At 51.4% G+C, this 10,411-nt stretch overlaps 2 protein-coding genes across 2 annotated transcripts; one reads left to right on the forward strand and one right to left on the reverse strand.

Annotated features, from left to right (window-relative positions):
* Window positions 1-494: 494 nt before the first annotated feature.
* On the reverse strand, window positions 495-2,086 carry TMEM258 (transmembrane protein 258). Its single transcript, XM_062630534.1, has 4 exons — window positions 1,999-2,086; window positions 1,141-1,250; window positions 864-1,037; window positions 495-647 (listed from the first exon to the last, which is right to left on the reverse strand). Exons 1-3 carry the CDS (start codon window positions 1,999-2,001, stop codon window positions 911-913), a joined length of 240 nt encoding a protein of 79 aa, XP_062486518.1. The 5' UTR covers window positions 2,002-2,086; the 3' UTR covers window positions 495-647; window positions 864-910.
* Window positions 2,082-5,331, forward strand: FEN1 (flap structure-specific endonuclease 1). Its single transcript, XM_062630533.1, has 2 exons — window positions 2,082-2,190; window positions 4,009-5,331. Exon 2 carries the CDS (start codon window positions 4,010-4,012, stop codon window positions 5,156-5,158), a length of 1,149 nt encoding a protein of 382 aa, XP_062486517.1. The 5' UTR covers window positions 2,082-2,190; window position 4,009; the 3' UTR covers window positions 5,159-5,331.
* Window positions 5,332-10,411: the final 5,080 nt, after the last annotated feature.

A 10,411-nucleotide genomic window follows, 5' to 3' on the forward strand; every position in this document is an offset into this window, starting at 1 on the left:
GATGGCTCTTGGCACATCCTCCCTTGCTGGGAAATAACTGGGTTTTGGTTCAGTAGCTGTAAAACTGTTTCCCACAAGACGGAGGAATCCCCCCATGTCATTCATTAGTGGAATTTGCCAGACCCAAATGCTTTGAAAACTAGGTTATAAATTGAAAACTACCTATTAAAATATAGTTATAGCCCATAAATAAACTCTTCTGAGTGGCCAAAGAGTGAGGGCCACAAAGCCACTGGCTCAGGATGAGAAGGAGCATGGCCAGGAGGTGAAAAGGTGAGGGGACACGATGGTGAGAAGGTTGAAGGCTATAAAAACAGGCTTAGGATGAAGCAGGAAACACTGATTTTCTGGAGTCTTGCTGCACTGAAACACTTCTGGGCACCAACAGCTTTGAAAATCCATAACTAACCATCCCAGCCCAAGGTAAGTGGATCTTGTGCCAAAATCCAAGTGGTTTGGAAAACCACAAAATCACTTAAAAGACAAACCATCAATGCAAAGGCAGAGGCATCACAGAGCCAGTTTTATTCAGGGTTGGTTTGTTGGGTTGGTAGAAGTCACCCGAGGGAGCACAGCCCATGTCTGCTATGGGATGTGGTGTTGAAGTAGAAAAGAAATACAAAAGGAGCTTCTGTAGGGCATCCCACCTAGAACAGAAGAGGAGATAAAGGAGGTTGGTGGGACCATGCTCCCCAGGGCCAGGCTCTGAGGCCACAGAGCACCAGCAACACCCAGCCCCGGGGCTGCTGCTGCAAGGAGGCACAGCCCTTTGCACATCCCAGCTCTGTATGAGGAAAGGTTAGCTTTTATAGAGATAAGCCACGTTTCTGGACAGCCCCCCCCCCAAGCCCTCAGGAGCTTACAGCTGCAGGGGTTCACAAGGTGGTCCCAGTGCTCTGCTGTCTGTGCCTCAGACGTAGATACCGACCCACAGCAGCAGGAAGAGAACCCCAAAGCCCATGAAGAGCGAGGCCACCAGGGAGATCAGCAGCTCCTTGTAGATGTCCCGTGTGTACTTGGTAGAAGTCACCTCATAGCTGCAGCCCCGGGGTTAAGGTGATAACAGAGGTGGGGTGAGAGGAGCCCGTGTCCACTCCCTGACCCCCCAACCCATTCCCCACACCCCCAGCCAGTGGATACACGAAGAACCAGGCGGTGAAGAACATGCCAATGGCCAGCAGCACCACGGTGAGATGCGGGAACACAGCCGGGTTCACCGGGCTGGTGTATCTGCTCATTGCCTCCAGCTCCTGTGGGGACAAAGCAAAGGTGAGCGGGGAGAAGTACCGGGCTGGGGGCAATGGTGGAAATGGTGTCCTGGCTTCAGCTGGAGCAGTTGGTTTGCTCCTTAGTAGCTGGGGTTTTGACTTTAATCTGGAGCAACACCGGTAACACCAATGTTTTCGTTGTTGCTCAGTAATGCTCGCTCCAATCAAGGACTTTTCAGTCTCATGCTCCACCAGTGAGGAGGAGCACGAGAAACCGGGAGGAAGCAGAGACAGGACCCCTGACCCAAACTCACCAAAGGGGTATTCCATCCCGCAGCATGCCATGCCCACTAGGGAAACTGGGGGGAGTCACCCAGAAGGTCCAGACTGCTGCTTGGGTCGGGCTGCTACCAGTCGGTGGGTGCTGAGCAATTGTATTCTCTCCCCTTGTTATTTCCCTCATCATTATTGTTACTGGGGGTAGCAGCAGTGGTTCTGTGTTATACCTGAATTACCAGACTGGTTTTATCTCAACCCGAGGGATTTAAATCCTTCCCATTCTCCTCCCCATCCCTCCGGGAGCAGAGGGGAAAGGAGGGGGGTGACTTATTGCCCGGGTTTAAACCTCGACAAACGGCAACCACGGGCTGGGCCTCATGCGGTCTAAATGGTTCTAACAGTGGGAGTGAGACGTGACAGGGAGCGGGGCTGAGCTGGGAGAGGCTGCGGGGAAGGGCAGTGATAATGGGTCGGGGAATGGGGGGTGACGAAGGGGGCTCCCGGCCCTCACCATGGTCTCAGGCCCGCTCCGTTACGGACACGTCGCCTCCGGCCCCGCCGCTGCCCAGGGGAAGCGGAAGGGGGAGCGAGGCATGCCGGGACAGGGGGGCGGGGCCAAGTGGAGCCGCTCGCTATTGGCTCCGCCGGCTCCCAGCGGGCTTTGCGGCGGAGCGCGGGAGCAGCGGCGGGAGAGAGCTGCGGGGTAATGGTGGCTGAGGGGGGAGCGCGGAGGGGTAATGGAGGCTGGGGAGGGAACGGGGAGGGGTAATGGAGGCTGGGGTGGGCTGAGGAGGGTCATGGAGCAGGTGGTGGTGGTGGTGGTGGGGAGGGCTGAGGGGGGAGCGCGGAGGGGTAATGGAGGCTGGGGTGGGCTGAGGAGGACATGGGGCAGGTGGTGGTGGTGCTGAGGGGGGAGCGCGGAGGGGGTAATGGAGGCTGAGGTGGGCTGGGGAGGGAACGGGGAGGGGGTAATGGAGGCTGGGGTGGGCTGAGGAGGGAACGGGGAGGGGTAATGGAGGCTGGGGTGGGCTGAGGAGGACATGGGGCGGGTGGTGGTGGTGCTGAGGGGGGAGCGCGGAGGGGGTAATGGAGGCTGGGGTGGGCTGGGGAGGGAACGGGGAGGGGATCATGGAGGCTGGGGTGGGCTGAGGAGGACGTGGGGTGGGGGGTGGTGCTGAGGAGGGAACGGGGAGGGGATAATGGTGGCTGGGGTGGGCTGAGGAGGACATGGGGCGGGTGGTGGTGGTGGTGATGGGGAGGGCTGAGGAGGGAGCACGGAGGGGGTAATGGAGGCTGGGGTGAGCTGAGAAGGACGTGGGGCTGGTGGTGGTGCTGAGGAGGGAGCGCGGAGGGAATGGGGAGGGGATAATGGCGGCCGGGACTGGGTGAAGCGAGAGGGGATGTGTGGGACAGGCTGAGGTGGGCCCCGAGGGGAGATAATGGTGGTTGAGGCATTCTGAGGAGGGGGTAATGGTGGTTGGGGCAGAATGAGGAGGGGGTAATGGTGGTTGGGGCAGAATGAGGAGGGGGTAATGGTGGTTGGGGCAGAATGAGGAGGGGTAATGGTGGTTGGGGCAGAATGAGGAGGGGATAATGGTGGTTGGGGCAGAATGAGGAGGGAACGTGGAGGGGGGTGTTGGGAGAGGGGTGCTAATGGTGGCTGTGGGAGGCTGAGCTGGGGTGGGGGCTACCTGGGGGCTGGGGAGGCTGCATGGAAAGCGGGGTGAAGGGGGGGGATGAGGGAACACCAGTGGGCTGGGAGAGGATAAGGCAGGAAAAGGCAGATAATGGAAGGGGGCCAGGTAAGGGTGTGCTGAAGGAGGGGGAATGGGGTTAACAGCAGCAGCCAGGAGAAGTAATGGTAGGTAAGGGGTTGATGGGGAGGGACTCTTCATCAGGGACTGTAGTGATAGGACAAGGGGTAATGGGTTAAAACTGAAACAGGGGTAGTTTAGATTGGATCTAAGGAAGAAATTCTTCACTGTGAGGGTGGTGAGGCACTGGAATGGGTTGCCCAAGGAAGCTGTGAATGCTCCATCCCTGGCAGTGTTCAAGGCCAGGTTGGACAAAGCCTTGGACAATATGGTTTAGTGTGAGGTGTCCCTGCCCATAGCAGGGGTTTGGAACTGGATGATCTTAAGGTCCTTTCCATCCCAAACTATTCTATGATCCTATGATGATGGAGCCGGGAACTGGGAAGCTGGGAATGAGGGTAATAGGGCCTAGACTGTTATAATGGTGGGGTTGTGGGAGGTGTGACAGAGAGAGGGGCTGAGCTGGGAGAAGCTAAGATAGGAAGTGGTGTAACAATGAGCTTAGGCAGGGAGTTAATGGTGTGCTGGGGAGGCTGAGGTGGGGTGTAATGTTGGTTAGGGAATGGTGCTGAGGCTGGGGTTACAGCATCACAGGGGCAGCATCACAGCCCTTTGGTGCTCCCTGCTTGGGTGATACACCAGCTCCTAACCCCAAGCACCATGTGTGTGCAGAGGCTGACCCCAGCATCTCCTTTTCTGTTCCTTAGGATGGGAATCCATGGCCTGGCCAAGCTTATTGCGGATGTGGCACCTGCTGCCATCCGGGAGAATGACATCAAGTCTTACTTTGGCCGGAAGGTGGCTATAGATGCCTCCATGAGCATCTACCAGTTCCTGATCGCCGTGCGGCAAGGAGCTGATGTGCTTCAGAACGAGGAAGGTGAGACCACGAGCCACCTGATGGGCATGTTCTACAGGACCATCCGCATGGTGGAGAATGGCATCAAGCCAGTTTATGTCTTCGATGGCAAACCCCCTGAGCTGAAGTCAGCGGAGCTGGCAAAGAGAACCGAGCGCCGGGCTGAGGCTGAGAAACACCTTCAGGAGGCTCAGGAGGCTGGAGAGGAGAACAACATTGAGAAATACAGCAAGAGGTTGGTCAAGGTGACCCAGCAGCACAATGATGAGTGCAAGAAGTTGCTAACTCTGATGGGAATCCCCTATGTGGAGGCACCAGGGGAGGCTGAAGCCAGTTGTGCTACCTTGGTGAAGGCTGGGAAGGTCTATGCGGCTGCTACAGAAGATATGGATTGTCTGACCTTTGGCAGTCCTGTGCTGATGAGGCATCTCACTGCCAGTGAGACAAAGAAGCTGCCCATCCAGGAGTTCCACCTGAACCGTATTCTGCAGGATATGGAGCTGACCTGGGAGCAGTTTGTGGATCTCTGCATCCTCCTGGGCTGTGACTACTGCGCAAGCATCCGTGGCATCGGGCCCAAGCGTGCTGTTGAGCTCATCAAGGAGCATAAAACCATCGAGAAGATCATTCAGCAGATAGACACCAAGAAGTACCCTCTGCCTGAGAACTGGTTGCACAAAGAGGCCCAGAAGCTCTTCTTAGAGCCTGATGTGGTCAACCCTGACACTATTGAGCTGAAGTGGACCGAGCCGGATGAGGAGCAGATCGTCCAGTTCATGTGTGGGGAGAAGCAGTTCAATGAGGAACGGATCCGTAATGGGGTGAAAAGGCTGAGCAAGAGCCGTCAGGGCAGCACACAGGGCAGGCTGGATGACTTCTTCAAGGTGACAGGCTCCATCACATCAGCCAAACGCAAAGAGCCAGAGACCAAGGGGTCAGCAAAGAAGAAAGCCAAGACCAACAATGCCACAGCCTCAAAGACCAAAAAGGGGAAATAGCCAGAGTGGTTCATCACATTCTGCAGGATATGGAGCTGACTGAGATTGGTTTTTATGTTCAACCAGGAATTGTAGGCTAATAGCAAACTGTAATTTCTTTGTCCTGTGTGTTAGAGCTAAGAAGGATGCTGGCAAAGCACTTCCTGACAAGGCTAGGTTAGTGAATCAGATGCTGCAGAGCTGAAACAGCCACAGTGGGGGAGCTGAAGGGGAGGAATTGTTGCTGGAGTAACAGCATTGAGCATTTTGGAACTTCTGATAAAGCCACCAGGACTGGAGGTGATACCCAGGCTGTAGAGATAAAGGGAGGTGCTGGTGATAAGCACCATCTGTGATTTAAGAAATACAGAGTTAAACACTTAGAGAGCAAACTGGGTCCAAATGATGGAGGTTTTGTGACACAATGCATCAGAAGGAGGTAGGTGCAAGCAGCAGAGGCTGAAGAAGGAACCTTAGATGTGAACTGAAGGCAGGCTGGGGTTGGGAAGGAGACCAGGAATAACAAAGTGAAGGTCTCTCTTTAATGAGGTTTGGGTACAGGTTCCCTTCTTTGTTTAATATAAGACTGGAATCCCAGTTCCAGGAACATTCTGTCCCCCTCTTAGTGTCCAAACTGAGGACAAGCTGAGGCTGCAGCTCTCCCAGCCTGAATTCTGCTGCCAGGTTCTGATTTATGTTTAGAAAGTAAAATGTCAATTAACCTAGAATAGAAACCTGCTCATTCCCTGATTCTATGAGGCATCCTTCCACAATGTACACACAGAGACAGGTCCCGGGCTAAGAAAAAGATAGTGCTGCTTTCTTGGCTTGTTTTATTTTATTCTCTGTTTTGCATAGTTCCTTGTCTTTGGGGTTTGTTTTCAGAATAAAATTTATATACAAACACCAAGTTTCTCATTCTCTGGAGATGTGGCTTTATCATCCTTGCTGAAGGTTCTACAGGTAAAGAAAAATCCCACTTTTAGAGGGAAACCAAGACCAGACATGAAGCACACACCTGAATGCAGGAAATCCCAAGTTTTAGGCTTTTGGATGCTGTGTAGGCATCAAAAGTCTGGGGGGCAGCTGCCAAGTTGTAAAGTAAAAAGCTCAGGGATTGTGGTAGGAGAAGGGGTGATGGGTTCAAACTGAAATGGGAAGTTCAGGTTGGAGATAAGTTCTTTACAGGTTGCTGAAAGAAGTTGTAAATGCTCTATCTCTGGCAGTATTCAAGGCCAGGCTGGATAGTGTGACATGATCTAGGGTGAGGTGTCCCTTGCCCATGGCAGGAGGATTGGAACTAGATGATCTTAAGGTCCTTTCCAATCCAAACCGTTCTGTGGTTCTATAAGATGAGCTTGTTTCACAGGGGATTTCCATCAACACTGCTATAATCTGGATTTTAAACCACCTCAGAACTTCTCTTAGATGTAAAATGAAGTGTGGCAACAGGCACTGTGCATGGAGCTCTAGAGCTGGATCCTGCCTAGGAAGAGGCACCTGTAGCAGAGCACCCAAAACTTAACAAATCTCTCATCTGGTGGGTTTTCACAGGGTCTTGGCATAACCTTAATCCCAAACCTAAAAATGGAGATATTTTGGCAAGAGGAAGCCTCAATGCTTCATACAATTGCAGGTAACTGGTGTAGTGTGTTATCCCAACATATTACGTGTGGAATCTGCAGTCAGGAAGGCACTTGCGGGGGGGGGAGAGCAGAACTTAAAAGTAGCATGAGGGGTGATGTTTTATCACTTGTTCTGTGTATATATGTATTTAACAAGGCTTCTGCCTGTGAGTGTGTTTTCAGCCCTGAATCCTTGTCCTCAAACCACAAGCTTTTTTCCTTCCACTGGAAAAAAAACATGCTTGAATGCTCTGAGCAACTTCTACTTGTCCTGGTTTGTCTTTTCTAATGGAGAAGTGGAGCCTAAGTCCTTGGTGTGCTTTTCCCAGGAGGTTTTAAGGTGAAAGCCTGGCTTTTCTGGGGTGTTTTAGTGTCTAACACATCCTGCTCCTTCTACCCTTCCTCTCCCTTTCCCACCTTCCCCCTCCGTGCACCCAGTTCCTTGCATCCAGGTTCACTTGGTCACCAGGGTAAGTTATCCCTATGCTATTATAACAATAGTAGACTGTACTACTGATATGGTGTGACACATAGTAGGCAATATTATATGTTATATAGTAGGCTAAACACTATTATAAACTCTTGAGTTGCAAATGATGAAGATACTTGTATTTTGAAACATGTTTCTTACATGTATTAAGCTATCAGTGAAACTTGATTGAAAGACATTTTCCTATGGTGTTGCTATAATCTGTCATCCTTAACTGGTACTTACCTGGCAGTCACAGTGGTTCAGTCATTTTATATACTCAGATTTCATTACTTAATTACTTCATTTCAAAATGCACTAAAGACAAAAAACTGGGGTTGTTTTTCCTGATCTGTCTTCCCTTAAATGTTTCAATCCATACTTTGCCCTAACAGGAGATTTTTAATTCAGTATTCCTGGTTTATCTCCAAACACTTTTGTTGTGACCACGTGGAAAGGTAACAGTGAAATGGGGTTTTGGTGAGGGGATGAATGTTTAAAGAAGTAATCAGAAATGGAAGTAAGAGGTGGGAAAATGCTTCTAGAAGGGAAGTAAAATAAGTCAGCAGCGGGATAAAGCCGCTGCAAAGTCTTCAACCCTGCTCACTTCTTGCTGGCCTGAGTATCGTTGTAGTAGTAGCACTAGCACACTGTGATGTATCACACTGTCACAATGCCACAGATAGCTCAAGGAATGAGGCAGAAATGAGAAAACATTTCTAACAAAGTCGAACTGCCCTTCCATGTACCTTTAATTGACTCAAAGGAACATTAAAGCTTGCTGCCATTGTGCCAATTGGTGCACACAAAACTCTCAGTGAGCCTCAAGTAAAATCGTGAGTGTGACCACAGAACCCAGGTTTGGGGTTTGTACACTTGCCTTGTGCTGAAGTACACGTGCTTCATCCCTTTGGGTTGGGAGTGCATCTCCTCTGCCTCCATGGCTCTCTGGGTGCAGTTGCAGTGGTGATCTCCAGGCACAGAGTGATCAGTGGGAGAGATCAGGGGGGTTTAAGTTCAAGCTATAAAAACCATTGCCATACGCAGGGAGATGAAGTGATTCACGTGCACATTTGACTTTGGTTACAGCACTTGGTGCTTCCAGCTACCTTAAACTATGGTTTAGGTGAAGCTCTAGACTTGCACAGTTCAAACAGCACAATAAATCCCAACCCCTGGCATCCCATTAAACACACTCCTAGGCTTCTTTTCCACCTCTGCCTTAGCAGAGATGACACACACACCACACACACACCCCCTTTCCACATTAGCACTGAGGTTAATGAGCCTTGCACCATTAGCTGGGGTGTGGGACCCAGGTCCAAACCTCTTCCAGGCTCTGCTGGGAGCCTCTAATGATCCCTTTTTTGCTCAGCTAAGCTTTACTTCAGGGGTTTTATCCATGAGGACCAAAGGAGTAAATAAACCCAGGTGCTGTCCCCCTCTGGGACAGTGTCATCACCCGCTCTGGGCAAAAAGCTGCTTGCTGATGGAGCTGCTGCATTACTTGTGCTTGGCTCCCTTCATCCATGAGCCGCCACTTCCCCCTCCTACAGCATTAGAGCCACCTGGAGAATGAAGGAAAATGGATCATGGGTCTTCTGCCTTAGGATAACGCACACACCGTGTGTGTAGATCCCAGAAAGCTGCGTAAGGATGCTAGGTAAGGATCTGGTATATAAGGATCTGTCAGGCAAGCAGGATCATAGGCTTCAAATGTAGAGCTAGATTAAACCCCACAGCTTTCAGGCTTCTAAGTTTACTGATTTGGGGCAAAAAGCTCAACAAGAATATACCTGAGCTATGTATTTTCCATAGGTCCAAGTTTCTAAGCATTATCTTCACACCCTGTGTGTGTGTCACCATCTGATGGTGATAAAACCTTAGGGAAAGCATTCAAAAAGGCTGCTTTTCTGCCCCAGCCCTAAACTGAAGAGGACAAGAGCTGCAGCACAGCATGCAGTGGCACAGAAATACTTGGGAATGACACACAGGGCACATTCCATGAGGAAACCTTCCAGGTTTTTCCTCTAAGAAGACTGAAAACACGCTGCAGAACCTCAAGCAACCTTCTGAAAGGTTATTCCTCAATGGCATGAAGGTTGGTGCTTTGTCCCAGCCATAGGGTTGGGTGGTCTGTTCTGGATTTCTGGGGGTAAGGATTTTGGAGTGTTCTCAAAAGATGTTCATTTAAGGGAAGGTAAAAGCAGCTAGAAATAGAACCTAGGAATCTATATACAACATTTCTGGCTATTTCTGGTATGTTGGGAGCTCATAAATATGTAAAAAGTGCAAAATCTCACAGAGATATAAGTAACAATGTGGGGTTGCAGCAGGGAAGTGGAGAGCAGCCACCCCAATGGAAGGCACTAAACCCAAACCTGAAGTGCTGGGACCATCCAGAGATCATTTATTTGGGCATTTGCCTCCCCACCTCTTTTCCTCCCTCTACCTTGTTCTGGGGAGACCCCCCCTGCCCCCCTGCAGTCCTGATCCAGCTCTGGGGCAGCAGCACAAGAGGGACCTGGAGCTGATGGAGAGAGGCCAGAGGAGGCCATGGAGATGCTGCGAGGGCTGGAGCAGCTCTGCTCTGGAGCCAGGCTGAGAGAGCTGGGCTGGGGCAGCCTGGACAAGAGAAGGCTCCTGAAGGGGAGACCTGAGAGCAGCTCCAGTGCCTAAAGGGGCTGCAGGGAACCTGGAGAGGGGCTTGGGACAAGGGATGTAGGGACAGGCCAAGGGGAATGGCTTGAACCTGCCCGAGGGGAGACTGAGATGAGCTCTTAGGCAGAAGCTCTTCCCTGGGAGGGTGCTGAGGCGCTGGCACAGGGTGCCCAGAGAAGCTGTGGCTGCCCCATCCCTGGCAGTGCTCAAGGCCAGGTTGGACACAGGGGCTTGGAGCAAGCTGCTCCAGTGGAAGGTGTTGGAGTTGGAGCTGGGTGAGCTTTAAGGTCCCTTCCAACCCAAACCAGGCTGGGATTCTATGAATCCCTCAAATACAGCTAACAGCATTCTATTACCTACAGAACATGATGTCCAGTTCATTTCTTAGTCTCAGAGTTGTGAGGAGCAGCCTGCCAACACCTTCCTGACCTTGAGTGGGGAAAGCCATGGAAATAATACCTGAGCTGGACAGATAACAGAAGTTAAGTGCACTGACTCTCTGTTAGACTCATCTGCCAC

Source organism: Pezoporus occidentalis, unplaced genomic scaffold (genome assembly GCF_034315485.1).
Source record: "Pezoporus occidentalis ecotype Australia unplaced genomic scaffold, CSIRO_AGI_Poc_V1 ctg355, whole genome shotgun sequence".
Taxonomy (NCBI): domain Eukaryota; kingdom Metazoa; phylum Chordata; class Aves; order Psittaciformes; family Psittacidae; genus Pezoporus; species Pezoporus occidentalis.